A 25,969-nucleotide genomic window follows, 5' to 3' on the forward strand; every position below is an offset into this window, starting at 1 on the left:
GTGACCAAAACCTTGATTTGGCCTTGGTGGTGGAAATCTGATTTCTTTCGGCGAAGAAGTGCAGTCTGTCGGGCAAAAGACCTGGCCCGTGGGTCATTCACCGCGGGGTGTTTGCAGACCAGGCTGCGGGTCCCTCTCATCAGAGCTGACATTTGGTGACTGATGTGCCGCGTGTGCCCGGCAGGAGGGTTTCCTCGGCTGACTCAGCCCCTGTCCACGGGAGCAGAGCCCCAGCAGCAGCCGCGGCCCGTGCTCCGGGGCGGATTGTTCCATCCGCAGAAGCCCAGCACAGTGCCGCGTCCTTGTCCCCACCATGCGGAGGTGACACCCAAGGCTTGGGGCCGGGTCTGCCGGAGGGCAGGGCTGGGGTCTGTACTTCAGAAGCCAGGCTGGGCCTTCGTGGTCTTCACCTGTGGTTTTCTCCTGCTGTTGGGACGCTCCTGGGGTCCCCTGGTCACCGGGGTCACTCACGCCTTTTCTCTTCTCGCTTCTCGCAGACCATCATGGAGCAGTTCAACCCCAGTCTCCGGAACTTCGTTGCCATGGGGAAGAACTACGAGAAGGCCCTGGCGGGTGAGGCCGCGGCGTGGGAGCGGCTCGGGGGCCTGGATGCAGTGGTGGGGGGAGGTTGGGGGCCGCGCCTTGGAGGCCTGTGAGCCCTGGAGGCTGCACCCAGTGTGCAGTCCTGGGGGCTGGGCCCAGTGTCAGCCCATGGTGCCTGAAGAAGGTGGTTGTGGATGTCTGTCCTCAGAACCTTCGTCTGTAGAACTGGGCGTAGGGCTTGGGGCCTGCACCATTCACAGAGACCCGGGACTCAGGGCCCTCGCTCGGGGAGGGGGCATTGGTGCCAGCATGTGCTGCGGGTGTGTCTGGGCCCTTCCAGCCCAGCGGGGGCCGGCCGAGTCACACTGCGGTCAGGGACGCCCGCTTCTCAGGGCCCGATGCTGGTTTCCCCACCCAGTCTCTGCAGGGTGGGCGTCAGGCTGTTGCTCTAGCTGTGACATCCTCGTCAGCACAGCCGCTCCCCCCAGCAGGGAGGCTGTTAGTGCAGAGCGTACACCACCGTCTGACTGCTGTCCTGGGTTGTGCACGGCCCTGTGGGGATGCAGTTGGGCGGGACTTCGGGTTGGGGACGGTGAGGAGAGTGCTGGGCAGTCTCATGGTCACCTGGGGACAGAGCAGCCAGTGGAACCGGGTTCCTGGACAGCGGCCTTGCTGGTCTGCGTCTGGCCACAGTCCTGCCCACTGGCCCCATCTCGGGCAGGGAGGGTCTCTGGTTGTGTGCGGGTCTACGACATAGCCTTCCACCGCGGCCCTGGTCCTCTTAAGCGAGGCTGCTGCCCTCTGACCCTTTTGAAGGAGAGTGGCCTTGATGTGGCACACAGATCACGCCAGGAGTGCGGGGCAGGGCTCCTGCTGTGTGCAGATGGACGGCGCTGCTGGCAGCCCCCGGCGTCTCCCTGGTTCCCTGTGGCCATGGAGGGGTGGGGCCTTGCACGGCCTTCTGTTTTGGGGCGCACACAGTGTTCTGCACCACGCAGGCTCTCCTGAGCTGCCCTCCCTCCGCCCCACAGCCCCGTGCACAGGGACACTGCCCCAGGAGCCCCGCAAGAACGGAGGCCCAGCTGCTCGCCTCAAGCTGAAAGCTGGCCTGTAGGGTCTTAATGACGATGGCAGGTCCCTGGCTTTGGTGGCGACCTCTCCGCCTGCCAGGAGCTAAGAGCCGGCCCAGCCTGCGGGTGAACGTCCCGTCAGGTCTGCTGCGCCAGAGCACGCTGCACGCAGGACAGGCGCCCAGTCTGCAGGCCAGCGGCAGAGGGAAGGGGCAGGAGGGCAGAGCTGGGGCCTCGGGTACTGCGAGCAAAGGCCCTCGCGGTGCCCGTGGAGCCGGACCGGGCTTTCCTCTCTTCCTGGCTGGGGCGGACTTCTCCTGGGCCCCAGCATGCGGGGCCTTGCACGTGGTTGATGGGGCTGCCCTTCTGGAGCCGCCCTCTGTAGGACCCTTTGCAGCCTCACCTGGCCTCCTCCTGGGGAGACGTCATGTCACTCCCAGTCAGTCCCAGTCATGGCCACGCCCTGCCCTTTGATGTGAGGCCAGGTCTCCTTCTGGGCCTTTCTGCACCCACTGGGGACCCCTGTGAGGCTCTCCAGGGGTCGGGTATGGAGAATCAGGGCCCCCCCGCTGCCCGTTTTTCCAGACTGGCCTTTGGCACCTTTCTCAGCCAGACACATCGCCCCTGTCCCCTCGGCTGCACTTGGCCTCCCCTATGCCCCCTCGCGCCGGGCTTGGCTTTTCTCTGATCGGCTTTGAGGAGCCCTCCCCTCCCAGCAGCAGACATGGTCCAGCCATGGGGCTGCTGAGGGCGTGCTCCTGGGCACGCGCTTCGTGGGAAGCCATCTAGATCAGATGTGATGGTGTGCCCAGTTGGACGCCCGGCCAGGGCTCCAGAGGGAGCAGATAAGAGGGTGGCCACCCACGGCTGGCGCTGTTCCCAGCACCCTGTCCTTCCCCAGCCTGCAGGGCGGGCAGGCCCCTGCACGGGGTCGGCGGGCACTGGGCTCTTCCTTGGGCGCCAGGGGCACATCCCGGGTGGCCACAGTCGCCGTGGTGTGTGTGGTGGGCCCGCGGTGTGGCCTCAGCTTGGAGAGGTGAGGGGCGCTGTCTGCCCACGGCTGGCTGGGGGTCTCTGTGTGCACAGCTTCTTGCTGTGTCCTGCCTGGCAGGGTGTGGTCTCGCGACATTCCTCGGTGGGCCCTGCCACCTCTCACCCAGCCCACGGGGCTGACGATGGCACCCAGCAGTTGACCTGAGTAGCTGACTGGCAGCCCCCGGCTGGCTGGTGGGCCTGACTGGGCAGGGCGGTCAGGTTCCTAGAGCAGCAGCTCTAACGGTTCCAGCGAGTGGAGAACGCTAGCAAGAAACGGGGTACACTCAGCCCAGGTGGAAGGGCCGCGGAGCTCGGGGGACTGGCGCGCACCGCGAGCTCGGCGTGGGTGCTGAGGGTCTTGTCCATCCACAGGGAGGGCACTAGCTGTTCTCTCCTCTCTCAGGTGTGACCTACGCTGCCAAAGGCTATTTCGACGCCCTCGTGAAGATGGGCGAGCTAGCCAGCGAGAGCCAGGGCTCCAAAGAACTCGGTAAGACCTCTGATGCGGCAGAGACCCCCAGGTGGGGGCCGGGTCGCCACCTGTGCCGGGGCAGGGCTGGGGTCCTCTCCTGTGTCTGGTCAAACAAGAAGCTTTTCTGAGAGAACCGTGACCCTTATGGCCGGCAAAGGCTGTGGGGTGCGCTGGGCAGCTTCAGGGTATACACAGGTGGGTCAGTCCCCCCGAGGAGCAGAGCATGGGGTGAGGACCCGGGCAGATCCACATGGCTGGTGTGGAGCGCCCCGTGGAGGACTGAGGTCACGGGGAGCACACCCGGCATAGCAGGGCGACGGGACGCCAGCCCACGTGGGGTGACCTGGTGTGTGCGCGCCATGTGGTAACCCGAGGAAGTGCCGCAGGGGACCCTGGCGTGGGTTGTTCTCTCTGCACTTACACTGTTTTGCAAATTTTGTGCTGTGAGCTCATGTCGCTCCTCACGCGGGCGCAAGAATGAAGTGAGGAACGTGTCCCTCACGCTCCCAGAGGCCCTGGGCGTGCCCGCAGGTGTGGGGCACCGGGCTGTCCGCGGGCGGCGCAGGCCAGCTCCCTCCCCCGGCACCCCCACGGCCCTTATGGCCTTTCACACTGTCCGCTGCCGCATGTGGGGCCTCTCCACCGTGGCACTCTGCGGGGGCTTTGGCCTTGCCTTGTTCGGGGACGCGGACGCCCAGCCGGCCCAGTTCCCTGGCAGGCCCAGGCCGTGTCCAGCGAAGACACTGCCTCAGCTCTGGAGACTTACGGGGCCGGGGGCAACCTGCCGGGTGGAACGCGTGACTGGGGCCGGACCCCGCACGATGGGTGGGCTCTGCTTGCGTGGGCGCCAGGCAGACCCTCCTCCGGCGTCTGAGAGGCTGTGCTGCGCTCTCGGCGTGGAGGGAAGCCGTCTGGCCGCCACGGACACGATGGGGCTCCCTGCCCCTGGCGGACACGGGAGGACGCAGGGGGGGCCCAAGGCGTGCAGGTGCGGCCTCACCGGTGGCATGGGGGACGCTCGGGCTCAGAGGCCACCTGTGGGCCTGCCCGCACCTCCTGGGCGTCCTGGCTGCAGCTCTGGCGGCCACGGGCTGGGCCTCTGATCCCCTCGGAGGGGAGCTGGGGTTGTGCGTGACCCATGTGAGTTTGCACATGGGCTCCTGTCTGCAAGAAGGGCATTTGACCGTGGGGTCAGTTGTGGCTACGTGGGTCACACATGGGCCCTGTGGTCACACTCACAGAAGGGCGAGGGTCTGCCCACGGGAAAATGGGTGTCTCTGTGGCCCCAGGAGGAAGGTGGGCGTGTGCGGAACCATCCTGAGGTCCCAGAGCTTCCTGGTGGCGGGGCCCAGTGAGCAGCAGGGCGGACTTGTGCTGCAGAGCCGGGCGGCGAGGCAGGGAGCTCGCCAGGGCAGGGACGGCCCCTCACCGCTCCAGGAGCTCGGCCCATCCCGGCTGGAATGAGGGAGTTTCCAGTTTGCTTTCCTGAGTGTTCGGACTCTCTCCCGAGGCTTGCGTGGAGGGCCGGCACTGGACAGAAATGCCCTCTGCGTGCGTCAGGTGTTAGGCAAACAGACCTGTGTCCTCTCCCCACGTGCTGCGGCAGCAAACATGGGGCTCCCCTGGTCAGCCAGTTCTCCTGTTCTCTGAGGCCCCGCAGGTCGGGGCTGCTCACTGGCATCTGCTTCCAAAGCTCACCCATCACCCACTCCAGCCGGAGGACCCCAGCCCCAGTGGCCCTCCCAGCCCCTGGAAGCCACTCCTCCCTGTCCTCTGCGTGCTCAGCGGCTCCGGACATCGGGCAGTGACCCGTCGTGACCTTGGAGTCTGGCTTGTTTCTGCACGGGAAGTGAGCGGTGGGATTGCGGGCCGTGCGCCGTGGTCTGCTCTGGGCCTGGCTGCTTCTAGCTGCAGAATTCTCGCGAAAGTCATTCACGCCAGCGGCCCCTCGCACCTCGGCGCCAAGGGCTTCCCGCTGGATGGAGGCGCCGGCTGGTTCTGCCTTCTGCTGAGCGACGTCTGGGCTGTTTCCAGTTTGGGCATTTCCAGATCTGCATCCTGCTCGTGAGGCAGCGCGACGGCGTCTCTCCCGCGCTTGCTTCTCCTCGGCTGGGTCTGGGCTCCCGCCCTCCCCGGCTGGGTTTTGTCCGGGGCGGAGGTGCGGGGCTCCCGTTCGCTTTCCAGTTCTGGAGTTGGTTTTGGGAGAACAAATGCGTCTGTTTTCAGGGAAGTCCGGTTAATTGATTTTTGGGTGTGGATTTTTATCGCTCCTGTGACTGTGCTTATAACTTCCGTCTTGGCTGTTTTCTTCATTTGCTTCGTTCTCGGTTTGCTTCTGCTGATTCGTTCCCAGACCCTCGGCCACGGTGCTGGCTCGTGCAGCTGCTTCTTCCCCCTCGGGAGCGTGTCCCCAGCCCCACCTTCCCGCTTGCTCGGATCCCTCCCGCCTTGGACCCCCCCCCCCCCCCGCGTCCACTGGGAGTCCCTTTTCCAGTCCCAGGACCACGTGCTCTGGTTCTGTTTCTCCGTCAGTTGGGGGATCCTGGGCACGTGTGTAGGAAAGCACCTGAGCCCTCGTGGGTCTGTGCTGTCGGGGGCTGCCCGGAGCCCGTCCCTGCAGCGAGTGCCCTTGCTGGCTGCTGTGGAACATTCCACGAACGTACCGGGAACACCACGTTTCTGTGTTCTCTCTGTCGGCTCTTGGGTTATTCTGGGGGTTCTGCTGCTCTGAACGAGTGTGTGCACGGGACCGCAATGCAGAGCCCTGCCCCACGGTGACTTCCACGGTGCTGCCCTGCTAGGCCGCCTCAGACGTGGTGCTGGGCTGCGGGGCAGGCAGCCCCGGGTGCTCCCTACGGAAGTGACGTCACCCCCGGGGGACGGGAGTGAGCCCATGGGCTTGCTCCCAGCTCGGGCGGCTTCTGTGGGTCTTGGCAGGGCTCCCCTCTGAGTGTGGCTCTGGCAACCACGTTCCCTTCTCACGTTCTTATCCCACATCTGCGTGGACAGGACCCCCTCCCCCCACCACCCTGACCCCTGGCCCAGACAGCGCAGCTACTGGCCCCCTTGGCCAGCCCAGCTCGGGTGTTGTGGGGGTACACTAGCCTCGCTTCTCAGACGCTAGGAGGCACTTGTTCTCACTGTCATAACTCAGGGCGTCCAAGGTGCCATGTACCAGGGACAGATGATGCCGCCCGGGGAACCCCTGGCCTGAACTTGGCCCACACAGTGACCTGCTGAGAGAGAAGAGGTCTTCTGGGCCCTTCTGAGTCTCTTGCTTTGCTCACCGCCTTGAGGCCCTGGTGGAAATTTCACATTTGGGATGCTTTGCTCTTGGCTGTGTGGACGGGTTGGGGTTCGGTGGCCTGTTTCGGCCACCGTCCCCACGCAACAGCGTCATTGGTGTCCCAGGTGTTGAGGTCACCCGCCAAGGACGTGATTTGTCCTGGCCCCTCCGTGCCCGGCTCCCTCAGTGGGTTGCCAGGGGCATCAGCGTGGGCTGCCCTCCCCTCCCCTTCTGCAGGCTGGTCACGACCCAGGTGAGGGGCCCACATGGGTTTCCGGATGGTCCTGCGTCTCGACTCCTGACAGGCTGTTCTGTCCGGCCCGGGGCCCCGTGTGCGCACGTGTGCTCGGGGAGAGAGCACACCTGTCCCCCGATGACAGATGTGGGTTCCGTGTCACGTCCCAGTCTCGAGAGCCCCCCGTGCTGATCAGCGAGCCGACAAGGCATGCCCCACCCCGCTCCCGGGACAAAGGGCCTATTGGTTTCTCCCGCGGTCGTGCTTTCTGCGGGATGTGAGTGGCAGATGACACGTCATCCTGAGCCGCTGAGCCCCGTCTCAACGTGGTAACTTTCTCTGTCCCTTTGTCTGGGCTAGAGTTTTTGGCTTCCTGCTGCCCTTCCCCTCTGCGGTGCCGTGGACTTGCTGTTTCTGATCATTTCCTGCCACGGCCTTCCCCCCCAGGACGGGAGTGGGGAGCTGGGAGTCCTGCTGAGAATGAGCCGGTCTCCGGGGGGAGTGTGTGGGTGGGCGGCTGGCCCAGGCCCGGGAAGGAGGCTCTCTGACTGGAGGTCGTTTTCAGAAGTGTGATCTGGCCGCGCGGCTCAGTGGGCTTCGCCGGCCTTCTGGCTGCCGACTTCCCGCCTGGGTCTCAGGTGTGCTCCCTCCTGGGGGCTGGAGGGTCGGAGACCCTGGCCCCACTCCCTTTTGTGTTCTGACTCCTCCAGTCCCCCGTTAGAGTGACACGTGCAGACCCTCACCGGACTGCGGCAGGACACTGCACCCCCCCATCCCCCTGCGGAGCCCAGTGCCCCTTCTGCCCAGAGGGAGGGTCTCGAGCAGCGCGCGCTCCTCGAGTTAGACCCCGAGGTTGTGGGAGTGGAGAGCCTCCCACAACGTGTTTCCCACTTCTGAGTGCGAGCCTGGCCCCACGGCGGCCTTTGTGCTCCTGGGCTGGGGCTGCCCAGACTCTGCCCATCTCCGCGCACGGTCGGCGGCCGGCCGCTCTGCCTTTGCTCCCGCCGGTCTCTGTGCCCCCAGCTCCAGGGCTCTCTGTCCGCTCGGGCCTGCCCCCCGCAGCAAGGCCGGCAGGCCTTTGCTCTGATCCCGCAGGCGGCTTCATCAGGGAGCGTGGGGACGGCCGCCTTCAGAAGCTTCTTGCGGCGCCTCTAACCCCCTCGCCGGCACCACCCACACTCAGCCGTGGGCAGCTGCCTGCGGCTCCCAGACCTCGGCCTTCCCGGCTCTGCTGAGGCTCGCCTCCCGTGTGCCCCCCGCCTGCCGCGGGGTAATTACAGAGCGCAGCAGCCTCTGATCTGCATGCTCGGGGCAGCTCTTCCAAGGCCCCACTCTGCTCGGCTCCGTGTGGGCTCTGTGCTTGCTGGCGCCGGGCTCCCTGGCAGCTCCAGTGATGGGCGTGCTGGCTGGGTCTGAGGATCCAGGCCAGTCCCCAGGCTGTGGCCCCGACTGTGTGCCTGTCCCAGGTCCCTGCGGGGGGCCGGGGGGGGCGACTCGCCGGATCTCAGAGAGGCTGCGGCCCTTCCGCCCGTGACTCCCTCCATCTGAGTCCCTTGGAGGGTGCTCGGGCCGCTTCCTGATCTGTCCGGACCACAAGCAGTTAGAAATGCCATCAGCCTGATTTGGGAGCATGCACAGGGCTGCAGATGTTTCTAGAAGGGTCCGTGGGGGGGAACACGTCAGGTTCTCTTCATCCTGAAGGAGGCTGGGGTTTCCGTGGCGGGGTGGGGACACAGGCCATCGGACCACCTGCCCTATGGCAGGCTGAGCCAGGGAGGACGTGCTGCGGCGGCCGGGGTCCCTCCAGGCTCTGCACTCCTTGAAGGGTCAAGCGATGGGACATTTCGGTTCAGGGAGGAGCCGGAGGCGTGGAAAGAGCCCCTGCCGCCGTCTCTTCTGGACCGCTGCCCCTCCCTTGCCCTGACAGTACCTCGGTTCTGCTCTGGCTCCGCTCTGTGTGCCACAGGCACGGGCAGCCATGGCCAGGTGTGTCCCCCTCCCGGGCATGGAGGGCTGGCTCCTGGCTCCAGTCTGTGCCGTGGCATGCACTGTTGTCCCCAGCATTGGCTCCCAGGGGTGCTTTGCTCCCAGGGGGGCAGCCACTGCTCTGGGCCCCTGCACAGGCCAGTCTGCTGGCATCTGTGGTCTCCCAGGGGGCCGCGTACCACAGCACGTCCTGCCTGCTGGACGAGGCCTATAGCTACAGGCCGGGCTCTTGTCCGCAGGGCCACTGTGTGCACGGAGCGGGCAGAACCCAGGGAGGAAGCAGGAGGGGGGTGGTCCCGGCACACGCGTGAAGGGACTCGGGCTTTCGGTGCTGGAATCACTCGGGCAGCAGCAGGGGATCACGTCGCCCACCATTTGGCCTCCTGTCTCTGCAGGGAAGTCTGGAGGGTTCTGGAGTTTTCATGAAGGCAGTGCTGTTTAAAGAGCTGTGCGGCAGAACCTGCACTGAGCCCCCATGTCCCCCACACGGGGTCACGCTCCCATCCAGCCCACCGGTCCTGTCCGCGGCCTGCTCCCGGCTGCCTCATCTGTACAAACGGCCGTTTTGTGTTTGTCCCCTGCCCTGCCGCTGTTAGCAGTCTGGGGCACGTGTGCGCCTACAGGGCCGCCGTTGGTTTCACCGGGAGCGCCAGAGCTGTGTGCGGGGCACGGCCCTGCAGCAGGCACTTCTGCTGGGAGGCGGCCTGAAACCCGCCTGCTTTGGCCCCTGAGTCACTGGATTAAGGAAGGTGTGGCCTGGGCACTGCCTTGCCCTTGGCCGCCCTCCACCTGTGGTTCCCCAAGTGAAGAGCCCAGGCCGGCGTTCCCATGTCACCCACGGAGAACCCTGTGGGATTTGGGCACCTCTTTCTGGTTCTTTGCACAGAGCTGGGTTTTCTCAAAGTTGGCCTCTCGCTTAGAGGTACTGCTGGCCTGAGCAAGGCTGGCTGGGCTGCAGGGCCCTTGGCAGTGTGACCCCAGGGACCTTGCAGCGGTGGCTGGAGGGCCCCTGAAGGCAGACACGGTTCTGGATGGGACCCGAGGCTGCCCGCCTGCTCTCACGAGGCCGAGAGGTGATCTGGTTGCACCACTCCTCCCGTGCCCGGCCGTGGCTGGCAGAGCTGACCACAGGAGCTGACCACCTGGCCAAGGAGCTCTCGTGTGTCCCCGCCTCCCCGTCAGGCACCCTACCGCAGTCGGTCTGATGTGGCCCCCCGCTGTCGGACCCCGACAGTAGGAACGTGCCAGGAGGCTGAGTCAGATCCACACCGTGAGAGCGATTTCAAGTCCCGAGGGCCTGGCTCAGAGGCCCTGTATCACCCACACCTAGGACCCCTCATGCCGAGATCCTGCCTTTCTTTCCCCTTCCCGGCTGACACCAAGACCCCCTCCACTGGCCCGTGAAGAAGTGGCTGGGTCAGGAGCCGCCGAGCGACCCCAGAGGTCAGGACCACACTGTTCTGGCCTTCCTGGGCCACGGGGACCTGTCAGGGCTTGATACTGGACAGCCCTTTGTGGATTCCTGGACTTTGTTCTCCTGCTCAGCCTTGTGTGGATTGGAAGGGTCGAAGCCAGCCTGGGAGCTGGTGGCACGGCCTTTCTGTCTTGGGCTGTGTTCCCTCGGTTCTGCTTGGCAGCCCAGGCCTTGGGGCTGGGGTGGTCTTTGAGGGGGTCCATTTTCAGGGTCCCCTGGGCTCAGACGACCTGCTTTCCCCCTGGGGGCCTCCAGGGTACTAGCTTAGCCCACCCTGGTGAGAGTGTTAGGGCCTAGAGTGAGCCTCTGCCAGGAGACGTTAGTAAAGGTCCTAATCGGATCCCTGTCTTGTTAGCAGTGGCTTTGGTGAGAGCAGGAGAGGTCTTCCAGCACGTTTCCTTGTCCCTTGGCAACCAGGGGTCTGCTCTGGGGCAGGAATGACAGTGGGGCACAGCAGTCCATGGCTGGGTCTCCTCCTGAGGACAGGCTGGGGACCCAGGGTCCTCTCGTGTGGTTACCGGGGTTCCTGCTTGGAAGGGGCAAAGAGGGGCCTTCAGCCATAGTTCTGTCCTGAGCCCCTTTTCTGGGGTGACGGGGCTGGGTAGGGTCTGTGAGGACCTGGCCTGGGGCCTCTGCTGTCAGCTTGTTCCTGCCCTGGCATGCCACGGGAAGCTTGCGGAGGCCTCGTAAACCCCTCCCTGCAGCGGCATGCCCAGGCCAGCCCCGGACCCCGGGGCCCAGCGCTCTCCCATGACAGCCAGTCTGGCCCCTGGACCTTGTCCCATGACCCCACCACGTGCCCCGCCAGTAGAGCGCGTGCGCTGAGCTGGGCGTGTCCCCCAGACGTGCCCCTGAGCGTCTGAGGAGAGCAGCTCCCTCGCTCTCTCGCTGGGGCAGAACTCTCCGCAGTGCGGTGGCCCGAGGGCTGGTGCAGGTGCTGGCTCGGGAGCCTGGGAGGCAGGTCTCCACCCCTCCCCCGGGTGCCAGCCCTGGGGGTGTGGGTACCTGGAGTCCCTGGCGTTGGCAGAGGGCGGCACGTCGGGAGCTGTGACATCCTGACCATGGTGACTTGGCGTACGGATGCCCAGTCCTCTGCGGGTCGCCTCCGTCTGTCTGCGTCTTGCATGAGCTCCAGCAAGTCAGTGCTTGAGAAGCAGCTGTCCAGAGAGCCGATACCTGCCTGGGCAGTTAGCAAGGTAGCGGGACAGGCAGGCTCGTGGAGAGCCACTGTCACTCACGGACGAGGGAGGGTCCTTGGTGGGGGCCCATGAGGGGCTCACAGCAGCGTCTTTGCTCGGCACTAGGCCGGGGCTCTGGGTGACCAATGGGGATGTCTGAGCCCTTCTGGTCTTGCTCTGTCCTGTCCTGATGAGGGTAGGTGGCCTCCTGTGACCTGGTGTCGGTTCCCTCTCCCAGGTGACCTTGGTCACCGGTGTCTGCTTTGGGGGGAAACATAGGCCGAAACTCTCGGCTCTGTTCACATGCGCGTCTCCTGGCAAGTCACACTAGGCAGGTGCAAGACGGGACTGGCAGGCGGCGAGCCTGCTGGAGGTGAGCCCCGTGGGACACATGCGGTGGCGGGGGGCGGCTGTGTGGGCGCTTCCCCTCAGCCTCCTCATGGTGGCTGCCCATGTCTCCCGTGCCCATGCCGTGGGGTCTGTGGGGAGAAGAGAATGGACGTGGAGCCCCCACCAAGCCCCCTGCCCGCCCCCGCGGACCAGGACAAAACATGTCTTTGGCAGGTGACGCCTGCACATCCTCCTGCCCTGGCTTGTCCCTCTGAGGCCGCCCCTCTGCCATCCTGGATAGATGGCCTGGGGACCCCCGAAGGACACACCTGTGGAGGCCTCAGGCCGCTGAGATCCTGAGATCTGATCGGACTCCAGGTGGGGCCCACGCCCGCCCAGGACCTGACCAGCAGCCCGGGGTGGCTGGAGGGGCCCGGAGGGTCGGCTTCGCCTCTGCCCCTGCCTGGAGGCCCCACACCCAGGCGCGGACTGTGGGAAGGGGCTGTGCGGTCTCACTGTGCCTCAGCAGAGTGCACCGGGGAGGACCGCCGGCTGCTGTCATCGCCATGGCAACACAGCCATCGATTTTTCTCTTGCCCTGCCCCTCCCCCCACCAACTGCTTTCTTCCTTTTTTGTGAGCAGGAGAAGAACCCGCTTCTCCCAGGGAGGAGCTGGTGGCTTCGAGGCCGGCGGAGAGGGTGGTGCTGGCCACGGATCCGGGGGTGGGGGTGGGCCGAGTCCCCGTGTTGCTGTCCGAACTCCACGTTCGCGGTGGCCTCACAGCGCAGCCCCCCAGGCCCGCCGCTGTCCGTCCTCTCCATACCAGAGCTCTGTATTTGTGTCTTGTTCGCGCATATGCTAATTAGCTCTCGGAGCTGCCTTCCGCTCTGGAAGCCCCCAGAATAATTGAGCATTATGGATATTTGCTTCAGAAGGCTCCAGAAGGTGGTGTATGTTCCCTGCCGAGTGTGAGCAGCTGACCCCTTGGCTCGGAGCCCTCCTGAAATGACATACCAGAGACATGAGCTTTTGGTGTCCTTGGTGGGCACTCGAGACCGCAGGGAAGACCGTGGTCTCCGAGTAGTGACAGTGTGTCCCTCCACCGGGTCCGTGCAGCTCTGGGCAGACCAGGTGGAGGCGGAGTCACCGGACGGAGGTCACGCTCCTTGCCAGTACCCTCTGGCACCATGTGGGGCTCTGAGGACTCTTCTGGCGTGTGGCTGTCCCAGGGGGAGGCAGAGACGGTCAGCAGACCCCCCCCCCCCCCGCCCCAGCGGGGCGCACACACCGTAGCTGCTTCGGTCCCAGCTCTGCTTCTTGGGGGCTGGTGGCGGGGCCCAGGCAGGGTTGGGGTCCCGGCGGGCCTATGGCTGCCGCGGCCCTTGCTCCCCAGACTCTGCATCTCAGCCCGGGAGAGCCCAGCCGGATCCCAGGATTCCCCGGGGCCTGACCGATGAACAACACACCCTTGTCCCGGGGGCTCCCGCCTGTGGGCTCACCGGGCTCCACGCCCTCTGCCCTCCCTGGCCTCAGGCTCGCCAAGCGAGGCCCCCTCGGCAGCCCTGGCCTGGCCAGACGCTCTAGATGAGAGCAGCTCTCTCTAATCACGCCTCGTGGCCCCTAGGTTCCTGGGGTTCATCGTGCTTCCTCCGAACCCTGTGGTGGTCCGTGTGGCCTCAGTTCCAAGAAGCACAAGCCTCCGTGGTGTGATGGCCCACCGGGGCCCTGGGGGGCTTTGGGCTTCAAGAGCAGCGCCTGCAGCCCAGGGCCCTTCCTGCGTCTGCCATGGGGTCACATCTGACTCTACTGGGGCATGGCTGCCCCCTGGGAGGGAGGCATATGGCCGCTTGGGGTTGGCGTGGGGGCCGTGGCAGGTGGCCCATGTCTCTTCCCAGGCCTTCCGTGCCAGCCCCCGGTGCCCTGGGAGGGGGTAGCAGGTCTGTGCAGGGCCCTCCCCCAGAACCAGGCCCGGCTTGTCCTGGGGGCCTATCTGGGCTGAGAGAGGCTTGACTGTCCCCTGACCACAGGCTAGCAGGTTATGGGATTCAACTGGAGGGCTTGTGGCAGCCTGAGGGAGACCCTCAGATGAGATGCGGCGTGACTCGGGTCCCAGGCCTCACATTTGCGGGCCCCGTGCCTCTGGACGCCCCTCCTGGGAGCTGAGTGCCCGCTGGGAGCCCTCGTGGTCTGAGAATGCTGGTCTTCCTGAGGGCTGGTGGGCCAGGCGCCTGGCCTTGTCACTCCCCACCCATTTGTAGCACTCCTGAAGATCCCCCCTTCCTTGTGGCATCGGCTCCCCCGGGCTCCCCACACCCCGTGCCCAGCCCCTCTCGTCTGCAGGGCCCTATGCTGTTATGACAGCCAGAGTCAGACACGCGGGTGACTTCCTGTCATGGGAAGGAGACAGGCTGGCGGGCGTGGCAGGGAAGACCCCTCCGGGCCCTGACTTGGTCACTGGGGATGAGGGGCGTCAGGAGCAGGAGGGAAGAGGCCGCCCATGGTACCTACCCGTGGCCCACAAGTGTCTAGTGGCCCAGCCACGGGCACCGGCCTGGCCCCATGGGGACTGAATGCCGGCCCCCCGCAGGGTCTTTCCCCCCATCTTGCCTGTTCCCTAAGTGCTTCAAGCACCATCATCCTCCTGCTTAGGGGGAGGGTGTGCATGGAGGGTCCCGTGCTGTCACTGTCACTGTTGGTCGCAGAGGCCAGCGTGTCCCTGGCCCTGTCCCTGGGGCAAGGCCTGTGCCGAACCATGGTGGCAATGCGGGCGTGCGCCACGGTATCTGTGCACGACAGAATGTTCCGCGGCCATGAGAAAGGTGAAGTCCAGCCGTTTGCGACAACGGGGACAGAGCTGGAGGGTGTCGTGCTGAGCGAGTCGTGTCCGTCCGAGAAGGTGCCTCGTGCTCTCGCTCACGTGGAATTTAGGAAACAAACGAGCGAAGGAGAAAAAGAGACATGTTGAGAAACAGACTCTCCACGGAGAGCTCGCTGACAGTTACAGAGGGGAGGCGGGGGGCAGGTGACGGGGACTCGGAGGCCGCTTGTCCGGTGGCCCCGGCTCACGTCTGCAAGTGCTGAATCACTGCTTCGTACATGTGAGACTGATCTTATCCTGGACCTCAACTAACCAGAACGAAAAGAAAGAAACCGCCCTCCTCGGCCGCTGCCACGTGGAGTCCCCACTTCTCTGTTTCTTGGATCCGTCGGGTTTTACGGCACCCGTCCTTGTGGGGTTGATGCTCGGGGGCCCTCCAGCGGGCACGCACAGCCCTGGCCTCCGGCGGCCGCTCTTCCACACGAAGCTGCTCACCTGCCCGGTAGGGTCCGCTCAGGCCTCGGGCCCCCTTTGTTAGAGCTATCCCTAAGCTGGTGTCCTCAGGCCTGCGTGGTGCTGGCAAAAACGGGTCCTTGTTTAAGCCTCCACGGGGCGTTCCCTCACACCCTGCTGACAAGCCATCCTCACTTCTTGGGGGTCAGGCACCCGCAGAGTGGCTCTGGGGGGGCTCTCAGGAGGACGCCGGCCCTGTCCCGCTGTCGTGGGTACACACGGAACACCGTCTAGACTCCGGCCCCACGCCCCCCGCACCCGTGTTTTCGCCCGTCTGCCAGATTCCCCTCCCTCTCCGCTTCTTGTCCTTTGAGGGTTTTAAGAACACGTCGTATCTTCTGAAAAAAAAAAAAAAAAAAATTAAGAAAGAAAAAAAGAAAAAAGCTTTTTTTTTTGAATCTTCACAAATGTCGGTGTCGTGAAGGCGTGGGAGGGCCGTGTAGATCCAGACGAAGACCCCAGCGCCCAGGGAGCCCGGCACGAGTCCCAGCACCACCCCACGTGTTCCCGGGCGCCTGCCTGTGAGCCGTGCAGGCCCAGCAGCGCCAGTGCTTGAAGCCGCGTTCAGACGGACAGAACGCAGAGTTCCTAACGGAGAGAAACGCGAGGGGCCTGCCGTCCTGGCTGGGGAGGGGCCCACGGGCGGCTGCCGGCCTTCCAGGTCTGCTGCGGGGAGGGGTCTGCCTTCCTTGTGGGCGCGGCAGGCCCACGTCTCAGCGCGCAGGCTGGCACGCTGCGGCCACGTCTCCCGGGTTCAGGTTCAGCAGGATGCACATGTGCACACAGAAAAGCAGGACACTACAGCAGATTCGGCGAAACACTGAGGCCCAGGGGACCTGGGGGGGTGTTTGTTATTCTTACGACCTCGGGATGGTGGGGAGGGTCGGGCCGGGAGGAGAGTGTGTGCTCCAGGCCACGGGGAAGAGCAGACGCACTTGAAGCCATGGCTTGCGGCCCTCTTGGTGGCCCGGCAGTTTGCACTGTGCTTACCCAGGGCCACCAGTGGGAACATCTGGGTGTGGGACTGTGAAATGGACCTCAGATGTGCCCTCAGGCCTTCCTGAAGCCCACACGGGCATCCAGGAGCCAGCCAGCCGCAGGGGTGGGGGCCGCCTTGCGCCTCTGGTTCCCACGGGCGGCGAGGCTGCGCCGGTGCTGGTCTTGGGTTCGGAGAAGCTGCCAGGCAGTTAGGTCTCCCTGCTGCCGGCCGCTCACTGTGCTGTGGTCTCCGGGCCCCGTGGTGGCCACCAGGAGCCCTGGGACCCACAAGGCTGTGTCCCTGTCTGCTGCCAGCCCCACAGACTTTCGTGGCCTTCTCTGAGCACCCTGAGCGGCCCCGCTGTCGGCGGCCTTCCTTCCCAGATCCGCAGGGCCTGTCGTCTGCATCTGCGCATCCCAGGAGAATGCCGGGGCGCCACGAGGAAAGCCTCTGGTCACCGTGTCCCCTGGGCAGCACCTGGCACAGAGCAGGAGCTCACTGAACGGCCGGGGATGCCTGACCGCAGAGGACCGCAGGCGCCCGGCCTGTGAGCCAGTCACCATCCCCTGTGGCCGGTTCACGAGCAGACACCGGCCGGAGCCCTGCAGACTCTGTAACGTTCAAAAATTGGGTATGTGTACTTGTTTCTAGTTTTCTGGAATCTTTTCTTCTTTTTCCAAAGAGCTCAGTTTGGGGAAACACGGGAAGGTCTTCCTGGTTCTAAGCTACATCGCCTGTGTGGTCCTGCGACGCTGCACACACGGGGAGCAGCTCACCGCGTCCCGCTCTGTGTTCCCCAGCAGCCCACCCTCCACGCCACCCTTGTCGTGGTTCCCAAAACACCCTGGGATGCGTGGCCGATGCTTCTGTGCACCTGCTCCCAGGACACGGCGGTGCCGGCGGGCACTGTCCTGTCCGCGGTTCCGTTCTTGCCCCAGGTGGGACCCCCCTCTCGGCTCTCCAGGGCCCCCCGGGGAGCCTCGGGCCTGCCCGCCTCTCCTCCGCGGCGTGGGCCCCCTTCCCGTCCCACGGGTGCGGCCAGGCTCTGCGTTCTCGTGTCCCCCACGCTCCTCCGTGCGGCTGGGCCCTTGTTTCCGCCTTTTTCTCTCCTCGGTGCGAACCTTCGGTCCCCAGGGGCGCAGCAGCTCCTGACCCTGTGGGGCCCGCCGGGGCCCTCTCTGCTTGCCCGGCTCCGAGGTTCCTGCCGGGACCAGTGTGACTTTTTGAGGGTCGGTGGGGAATTTGTGTGTAGTGGAGGTAGAATCGGTGAAAGCAGCATCACCGACCCCCGGTGCCGCCTCCTGCTGGGATCCCAGGGTTTGGCAGAAGCGCCTGCTCTCCCGCGAGGACCGCCCCCACCCTCCCGCGGGTGGCTGCCTGGCCCCCAGCCCCTCCTCCGCAGCACGTGGATGTGTCCAGACGCTCAGGCTCCAGGTGGGTCCCGACCATCCCGCCGTTGTCCTGTGTTAGCCCCGAGAGCCAGCACCGGCGGAAGCGCGGCCGGGCGCTCCTCTGCCTTCACACCCCACAGGGGGCTGTGCTGAGGGGAGCCGCTCGTCGCGTGTCTGTGAGCAAGTGTAGCATGTGTGCCTGAGTGTGCGCACGTGTACCTGTGTGTACATGTCTGCGTGTGTGCGCGTGTGTTTCCGTGTGTGCATGTGTGTACATGTAGGTGTGTGCGCGTGTGCGCAAGTGTTTCCGTGTGTGTGCGCGCGTGTGCACGTGCCTGAGCGTGTGTGCGTGCATGTGCGAGTGTGTTTCCATGTGTGCGTGTGTGTGTGCGTGCCTGAGCATGTACATGTGCACATATGTGTGGAGTCACCTTTGCGTGTGTGCGTGTACCCACGTGCGTGTGTCTTGTGTGTGCATGGATCTCACGCGCGTGTGCTGGCTGCCCGGCCCCTGCTGCTCCTGGGGGACGGGCATGGCCGTGTGTGCGCCGGCGAGGACCGAGGCTCCGGAGAGCACCCGGAACGTTAGATCTCCAAGCTGAGGGGCCGGTGGCGGGGGTGGCTCGCCGCTGACCTGCTTGCAGGACGGGCAGGGTCAGTAGCTGGCGGGAGGGTTGGCGAGGACGCAGGGCGGCTCTTCTCTCGACCCGCCGGCCTTCGGTCCTTCTCCCACACATCGTCCTCTGCACCTGTGCGCTGTTGGGCCTGCGGGTCCCCCCGGCTCCGACAGGGCCACCAGGCCTCGGGGTTTGCTGACTCACTAGCCCCGGGTGTGGCAGACCTGCCCTCCCAGCGCCCGCTGCGCCCTGGGTGCGGGCACCTGCCGCCTGGCACCCCTCTGCAGACGCTCTGTGGAGCGCCGGCGCTTCCTGCAGGTGGTGTTTCCGGGGCAGAGTCGCCCGCCCCTCTGCTGTTTGCTCTGGCAGCGCCGCGCTGGGGCTGCCACCTCAGACCCGGTTTTTCAAGTTTACGGCCCGCCGGAGCTGTGAACCCAGGACGTGGACGCCCCGGGGCCTGTGCGTCTGCGCTCAGAGGAGGCCGGGGCTCAGCCTGCGGTCTCCTTCCCGGGAGGGGTCCCCACTCCGTGCTGTCCCTCATGTGGGGGAGATGGGACAGAGAGAGTCACGGAACCCAGAAATCAGACACAGCCCCAGCCGTCTCACTGGCGCTCAGGACCGTCCGGGCCTTCGGGACCCGGAAAGCACCGCGGAGGAGGAGACGAGTGAGCGCTAGTGCGGATGCCGGGGCTCTCCGTGTCTCTCGGGGAGTGTCGTGCGGGGCATGGCTCTGCCCTTGACCCCTGCAGCCAGCTCAGGGCACCCAGCTGCGCCCCCAGGGGTCCAGGGCCTGCCGGGGCTGGCTCCCCTCCTCCCAGCACCCCGCGCGTTTCGTGAGCATATGGCTTCTAGCAGCTGCTTGTGAAACGCAGTTTAAAAATTGACTGTGTGGGCTGGTTGTGCAGCCGTGGGTTTGCAGCTCAGAGCTGAGTGTGCGCACGGGCTGTGTGACCGACGGCACAGCCGCGGGCTGGCGGGGGAGCCGGGCCCGTCGGTGCAGGCAGCGGCGGGGGGGACACGCCGGGTGCTTCTGACGCATCGGCCACCGGGGGTGCAGTGGCCGCTTTCTGGACGTGAGGAATTGCTCTGCTGAAGCGATGGCTCTTCCGCGGGGTTCTTAGCGTTCCTCAGGCACCCTCCCTGAGCCAGTCGCGTCAGACTTTTCAGGAAATACGTGTTTATTCATTGGATCCTGTTGTTGACTTAACTGTGTCGGGGCCTGAAGCATGGCCGACGCCGTGGGAGTCGCCCCCGCGGGGAGACTGTGCTGGGCCACAGCCTGTTCCGTGTCTTACTCCTGGACTTGATGGCCCTCACGAGGGCTGGGGGGGCAGAGGATGGGTGTGAGGGCCGCATTCTGGGCTGTTCCCCAGGCTGGCCAGACCTCGTGCCATGTGGGCGCTGCGCCCCTTTGGCCTCGGCTTAACCAATTCCCAGATGCCCGCAGGCAGAGGGCCAGAAGGTGGGTCCAGGGCCCTCAACACAGCAAGTCCCCCGTATCACAAACAAGACCCCAGATGTTTTCCCCATCTCAGAGTGGTGAGTGTGTGTCCTGGGAAAGTTCCAGAAGGCCAAAAGCGTAGAGAGGCAGAATCAAGCTGATGCTGTCCTCTTGGGTCTTAGATTCTGGACATTCAGGGCTTGGACCTGTGGGTCGGGGCCTGCTGGGGCAGCTACTGCAGCTGTAGTCCAGCTACCCGGGACGCATCCCCGCCGCACACACGCTCTGTCGCAGGCGGGGTGACAGCGGCCTGGCCCCGTCCCCGGGGACCCCTGGCCAGTGGCCACTCACTCCTCTTGTCTCGGCGGCTTCCCTTCCGCCAAGGCCGGCGATCGGGCCCCTCCTGTCACCTCGTGTCCCCGTCCCTCTTGGGCTCTTCGCTCACACGTCAAGGCCCCGGAGTCGGGATCGGGTAGGAGGAGGGACGAGGCCAGGCCAGGGGAGGCGCGACCTCTCCTGCAGGGCTGCTCTGCTCACGTTCCCTCAGCCGCACATAGCTGACCGCTGACCACGTGTGCTGCTGGTTCCTGAGCACAGGAAGCCACGGCAGAGGCAGGGCATTCTTCCCAGGGCCGTCCGTGCTTGCCCTGCCCCGTCTTCTGGTGCCATCAGGCCCAAGGGCAGGCCCACACTGGGAGCAGGACCGGAGCGGCTTCCCAGAGCACAGGGCGCCGACGGGCGTTCCCCAGCTGCGGCCCTGGCGTCTGGGGTGGCCTGTGCCATAGGCTCCACGACCGCATTGGGTGGTCTGTGCACAGCTCCTGGCGGCTGCCCCTGCTCGTGCATGTGTCCCTTCCACACGCTCCCTCCAGGCGTGTCGGGCCTGGAGCTGCCGGTGTCCGTGGGGCACGTGCTCACACACGCTCACACCCCCCCACACACTCACACTCTGTGGCCAGGGCACTGGCCCTTCCCTGGAGCAGGGGTGCCTCCCCTCCATCCCAGGCCTGCCCGCAGGCCAGGCCCTGGGGGTCTGTACTTACCCGAGCAGCAGGCCTGAGGGTGTCTTTGCAGCAGTTGGGCTGAAGGCCGGCTGAGGAGGCTCATGTCAGCCGCACACCGTCTGCGGCGTGACACCGGGTCCCAACCGCCCAGGGGGTCGGCTCCTTAGGACGTGCGGAGTCCCCTCCCCCGCCCCCCAACCCTGACAGAAATCTGTGCATCTCTCTGGGGCAGAGCAGGTGTCTGGGGACACGTCCAGGGCACTGAGGTTCGAACAGCAGAGCTCGGGGCCCTGCAGGGGAGTCTGGCGGACCCCGAGGCTGTGCTGACTGACAGGTCCGTCTGTTCAGCTCCTAGTCACAGCCGGGGCTCAGTGTGCCCTGTGGACGTCGCAGAACAGCCAGTGACCAGGAGAAGCAGACCTCCCCAGAGCCCAGTGGTGCTTTTGGGAGGGAAAGGGACCCTGGGGGGCCCTCTGTGCGGCTGGAGGCCACACCACCCGGTCAGGGTGCAGGGCTGTGGGCCTTCGCCTCCATCTCCGGGTGGCCTTGCTGGGGTACCCCTTGCGGCTGCCCCCCAAAACGGTCTCTGGGTCAGGGAGCCCAGGCATGAGCGGAAGGTGTGATCAGAGAGGGCAAGCTGGTGTGGGCGGCACCGCAGGGGCGGGGCTCAGCAGGGGTGAGCGCCCTCGGGGACAGAGTGGCCCCTGTTCCACCGTGTCGTGGCACACGGGCAGCATGAGCTCTGCGTGGCGCCGAGCAAGTGACGTCCCGCTGCCCGTTGCAGCTGTTCCTGCTGCACGCGAGGAAATGGAGCCGTTTGCCCGGGGGCGGGGGGGTCCTTCACACCAGCACTGCGGGGCAGCTGGGCAGCCCTGAGGGTTTCCAGGGCTGGGGGCCCTTGTGCAGCCTCTGGCCGAGAGCTTCTGTTCCGTGGGCCCTGACTTGGGGGTGAGCATGCTGATGTCGTGGGCTGTGTGGCGACCTCCCCTCCGTGGCCGCAGCTGGAAGTGCTGCGCACCTGTTGGTCCTAGCGGCCACACTTCACGATAGCAGCTGGGTGGAACCTTCCAGAGCTTTGGGAGGAGGAAGACCGAGGCTGAGCCCTCCCCCGTCCCTGCTTCGGGAAATGTGTGCAGAGCTAGACGGCGCACTCCCTTTGTCCCCAGAGCCCCTCTGCGAGGCCCCTGGCGCTGCAGCCCTCAGGTGCCTCTTCGGGCCCCTCGCCTGTGGGGCCTGCAGCCAGGTCTTGCCTTCACCCCACGTAACCCACATGTGCAGCACGGGCGGCAAGTGTGTTGGGTCCCACTGCCATCTTGGCCCAGAGTGGGGGGGATGGCGGTTGTTGGCAGCTACACACGGGAGCAGGACGCAGGGTAAGAGGTGCGTGTGCTCACAGGCTCACTCGTGGGCTTGAGATGTGCAAACGTCGTGAACCTCAGCTGCTACTCCACCACCCCGAAGTCACCCAGTGGCATCCCTTGTTATTCTAGAATTTTCTGTCTCGTCACCAGGAGAAACAGCGCCCTCTGCCCTGCCTCTGGTCACCCACAGCCCAGGTCCCAGCACTGGCCCACCTGCTCCCTGCTCCCCGGCCACGGGCAGCTGGAGGGACCGTAGCGCAGCGTCCTGACCCTTTCTCTCTCTCCTCTCTTCCACGCGGCCTTTCCAGGAGACGTTCTCTTTCAGATGGCTGAAGTCCACAGGCAGATTCAGAATCAGTTGGAAGAGATGGTGAGGCCCGTGGGAAGGAAGGGGCAAACGTAGGGGCAGGTCGGGCGAAGCGGAGGGAAGGGCAGCTGCGTGCTTTGGCCCCGTGTCCGTTTGGGAACCTGGTATCGCCGTGTGGCTGCACTCAGAAAGACGGGCACAAATCCCAGGCTCGGGACGGCAGTCACACAGTGGGGAGCTGATCCACTGTGGGGCCCAGGCCACGCAGGATCTCAGTGTCAGCTGGCCGCAGGGGTCCGGCAGCGACACGGGGGCAGGCCTGGGGAGCACACGCTTGCCCAGAGTCCAGGCCCGGCCATGACCCAGCAGGTCTAGAGCAAGGGGTCATGTGGGTCCCTCCTAGTCTGCCCGTGTCAGCTTGAGAAACTCTTCCCCGCCGAAGAGAAGGGGGTGACGGGGGAGCTGCTCCGGTGTCCGCCCTGGGAAGCCGAACCCCCGGGGCTGTCCAAGGCCAGGATGGCCTGACTCCGGGTTCCTGTTCCACGCCGGTGCTTGGAGCCTCCCAGCTGCCCGGGCCCCAAGCCTCTGTGCAGGGTCACTGGCTCAGGGATCCGACGGGCCCCTTGCCCCTCAGGGTGGCCCACGTCCGGGGCGTGGCGGTGACCGTCCGCCTCTTCTGGGAGCCTCCCCCGACCCCGCCCCGCCCGTCCCGGCCCGTGTCGTGCTCACGGCCCTTACGTGTTCTCTCTGTGTCCAGCTGAAGTCTTTCCACAACGAGCTGCTCACGCAGCTGGAGCAGAAGGTGGAGCTGGACGCCCGGTACCTGAGCGTAAGCACCGCCCCCGCCGCGCCGCGCCGCCCCTCGTCCCCGCGTCTCCCGGGTGGGCAGCTCACCGCCGGCCTCCCACAGCGGGCTCCCTGCAGGCTCCCCGCAGCCCTGCCCGTGCCAGCCGGTCTGGGACAGAGCGCCGCGCGGGGGGGACGCCGGCGCGCCCGACGCCCCGTGCGCGTAGCTCCCACGCCCCCACAGCTCGCCGCTGTCCGCGGCGGGGACAGCACAGCCCTGTCCCTGCCCCCTGGAGAGCCTGCACAGACTCCGTGTCGGACCTGGGGGCCTTGGGGTCCTGTCCCTGTGCCGTCACCTCTCCCCAAGGCCAGAGGGGCTCAAGGTGCCGCACTCTGCGGGGCGTGTGGCCTGAGTTCCCAGGAGGCGCCCCGGCTGGGGGCAGCGTGGGAGGGCGAGGCCTGGGTGGGCTCTGCCCTCCCCACCGTGGCTTTGCCGGCGCCCGCAGGCTGGGCTGCCGCTGGGCGGGAGCAGGCAGGGTGGTGGGCTCAGCAGTCGCTGTGTGGTCTTTGCCCCGCAGGCCGCGCTGAAGAAGTACCAGACGGAGCAGAGGAGCAAGGGCGACGCGCTGGACAAGTGCCAGGCCGAGCTGAAGAAGCTGCGGAAGAAGAGCCAGGGCAGCAAGAACCCGCAGAAGTACTCGGACAAGGAGCTGCAGGTAGGACTCGCCCCAGTGGGCGCCCTTGAGGCCACAGCATTGAGGCAGTGCTCCCCTGGGCGCCCTCTGCGTGGGGCTGAGCAGAGCTGGGCTCTGTTCTCCTGGCGCGCTTGGGGCAGCAAGTACCTCCCGTCCTGGAGCCGGCGGGGGGGCGGCGTGGGCCTGCGGCGCCCTGGGCCTGCACTCGGAGCCGTGGTGAGGCCCCGGAAGGCTTGCTGCCAAAGGGGCAGGAACCTCAAGGACATCTTCCGGCTCTGTACCTCTGGGTTCTGCCTCTGAGAAAGACGTCAGACTGTTCCTCAAATCAACTCCTGCGTACCCACCGCTAGGACCAGGCCCGGAGCCTCTGTGGGCAGACGCTGGCCGGTCAAGTGTCCCAGCCACCCCATTGAAGAGGCAGGAGGCAGATGGCACGGGAGGCCGTGGAGGGGCCCACCCCAGTGGGACTGCCCTCGCCGTGGTGCCCAGCCTCGCAGGCACCATGTGCGGAGCGGGCCAGGGATTCAGGACAGCGTGGCCCTGATACACCCGACGTACTGGAAGCCTGGGCCGGCTGACACAGATCCCGCCCAGAGTGCCCACTGCCTGAGGCCACACGGGACTCAGATAAGAAGGAAAGAGAAAACAGGATTCTGGTTGTTTCCAAAGGAAACACCAAGAAAACCTCTGCCCAGTTCCTTAGCTGCTTCAGGGTATACGGGGAGCCCCTGGGGTCAGGCATAGGCATTAACCTCTACCTCCTGGGCTCACCCTCTGTGCCGGCTGTCAGGTTGGCAACCCTGGAGGTGCACCGTGCACCCCTGTTCTCAGCCCATGTATGTGCATCTGCCTCTGAGTGCCTCGGTGCACCCGCGAGGTTGCTGGTGCCTGTGGAGCCCGTGCCCTGCATCCTCCCCAAGCGTGGTGCGGGTAAGCGGGCCCACTGGGTGGGGCGCATGGACCTGGCAGCAGTAGAGGTGACCGTGTCCCCCCCGCCACCCTGCGTACAGAGCCCCACAGCCTGGGGAGGGGAGCAGAACTGCCTGCCGCCCCCCTGCACTTTTCCTGTGCCAGACGGGCGGACTTGCACCAGATTCTTGCCACCATTGTGTCCAGGGACTGCCCCTGACATGGCATCACCCTGGAGGCCTGTGTCCCTGGCACTGTCCGCAGAGGCATTTGCAGGCACAGCTGGCTCTGGGAGAGGCCCCGAGGCTGGGGCGGGGGAAGCCACGCTTCCCTGGGCCTCTCCGTTTTGCTCCCCGCCTCCACCATGTCTTTTGCAGTGTTGCTCCCTAAAAATCTCAGTCGTGAACAGTGCCCCTGTCTCCTGGAGGCCAGGAACCCCCTCGGTGCAGGCGTGTTTGCACTAGGGCTCCCTCGCAGGGGTGCTGGGGACACCGAGGCTGGCACGTCCAGGGTTCCGCCGCCAGCCGGGAGGGGCTGGGAGCTTGTGCGCCCCTCTGGAGGCACTCGTTTCTTTGCTTGGCATCAGGTTTGAGATCCGGTTCACGTGTCATGGAAGGGACAGTGGGTGATTTTGAGTGTGGCCATTTGTATAGTGTGCCGCTGTCCCCACGCACCAGAGAGGACACCCCTGCTGACACCCCCCCACCCCCCAGGCAGACCCCCCCTCTTGTCTGTGCGCGCCGCGGCCGGGCTGGGCTTCGTGTGTGATCGAGTCCCCGCAGGGGCCCCTGCCACTTGGTTCCCAGGGCTCATGCACACGGCCTGTGCCCGTGCTCCCTTCCCTTTAACGGCCGTAGACATGGAGGCTGTCCTGAGTGGGCCCGGGCCCTGGACGGGCCGGGCAGCTCTGCCGGCGGCCGCTGGAGGGTGGAAGGCGCGGAGGCCATCCACCCCGGGGTGGGGTCTGGCGGGAGGACGGCTGGGCTGGGTGGAAGCCTCGACGGGGTTCGGGGTTCACTCCAGCTGCGCAGCGGGGCCTGAGACCTGCTTTCTTGGAGTCGGGAGACTCGGCGGCCCTGGCCTCCTGGGGCTCATTCTCAGAGACACGCGATTGACCGTCTTCCCCACTTTGAAGGGTCACCCCCGACCAAGCCCCACCACGCCTCCAGCATGGCCCGGTCTCATCCTCCTCCTCCCTGTGCTCCTGCCGGGCACGGGACCTCATCCCCCCGCTGTGCGGCTTGCGGACGCCTCACGCCAGCTCTGCTCCCCTTGGCTCTGCTGTGAGGCGCCGACAGTTGGGTCTGGATTTGCACTCCGGCTCTGCCCCCTCCAAGGGTTGTGGTCCCGGCGGGCTCCCGGCGCTCCCTGGCCCGCTCCTGTCCTCCTGTGCTGACGCTGACCAGGGGTCGCCGTCCCTCTCCCGTGCACCTGCTCCGACTCCTCTCTCCGGGCCGCCCTTCCGTCTCCTGCTTCGCCAAACCCAGCTTCCTTCTCCGTTGGACCCAGAACTACCCAGGGGTTTCACTGTGATTGTG

General features: G+C 65.8%; 2 protein-coding genes across 7 annotated transcripts in view; both read left to right on the top strand.

Annotated features, from left to right (window-relative positions):
- BAIAP2 (BAR/IMD domain containing adaptor protein 2) overlaps positions 1-25,969 on the top strand; it is a 62,017-nt gene that overhangs the window by 14,826 nt on the left and 21,222 nt on the right. For all 6 annotated transcript variants that reach the window (XM_032321753.1, XM_032321752.1, XM_032321754.1 and 3 more), the window contains exons 2-6: positions 498-573; positions 3,052-3,138; positions 22,043-22,104; positions 22,799-22,870; positions 23,406-23,543. In XM_032321753.1, the coding sequence (XP_032177644.1) occupies positions 498-573; positions 3,052-3,138; positions 22,043-22,104; positions 22,799-22,870; positions 23,406-23,543 (435 nt within the window). The remainder of the gene's footprint in view (positions 1-497; positions 574-3,051; positions 3,139-22,042; positions 22,105-22,798; positions 22,871-23,405; positions 23,544-25,969) is intronic.
- LOC116577960 lies at positions 3,287-5,296 on the top strand. Its single transcript, XM_032321764.1, has 2 exons — positions 3,287-3,588; positions 3,626-5,296. The coding sequence occupies exons 1-2, from the start codon at positions 3,572-3,574 to the stop codon at positions 4,221-4,223; spliced, it is 615 nt and encodes a 204-aa protein (XP_032177655.1). The 5' UTR covers positions 3,287-3,571; the 3' UTR covers positions 4,224-5,296.

This window comes from Mustela erminea, chromosome 18, assembly GCF_009829155.1.
Source record: "Mustela erminea isolate mMusErm1 chromosome 18, mMusErm1.Pri, whole genome shotgun sequence".
Taxonomy (NCBI): Eukaryota; Metazoa; Chordata; class Mammalia; order Carnivora; family Mustelidae; genus Mustela; species Mustela erminea.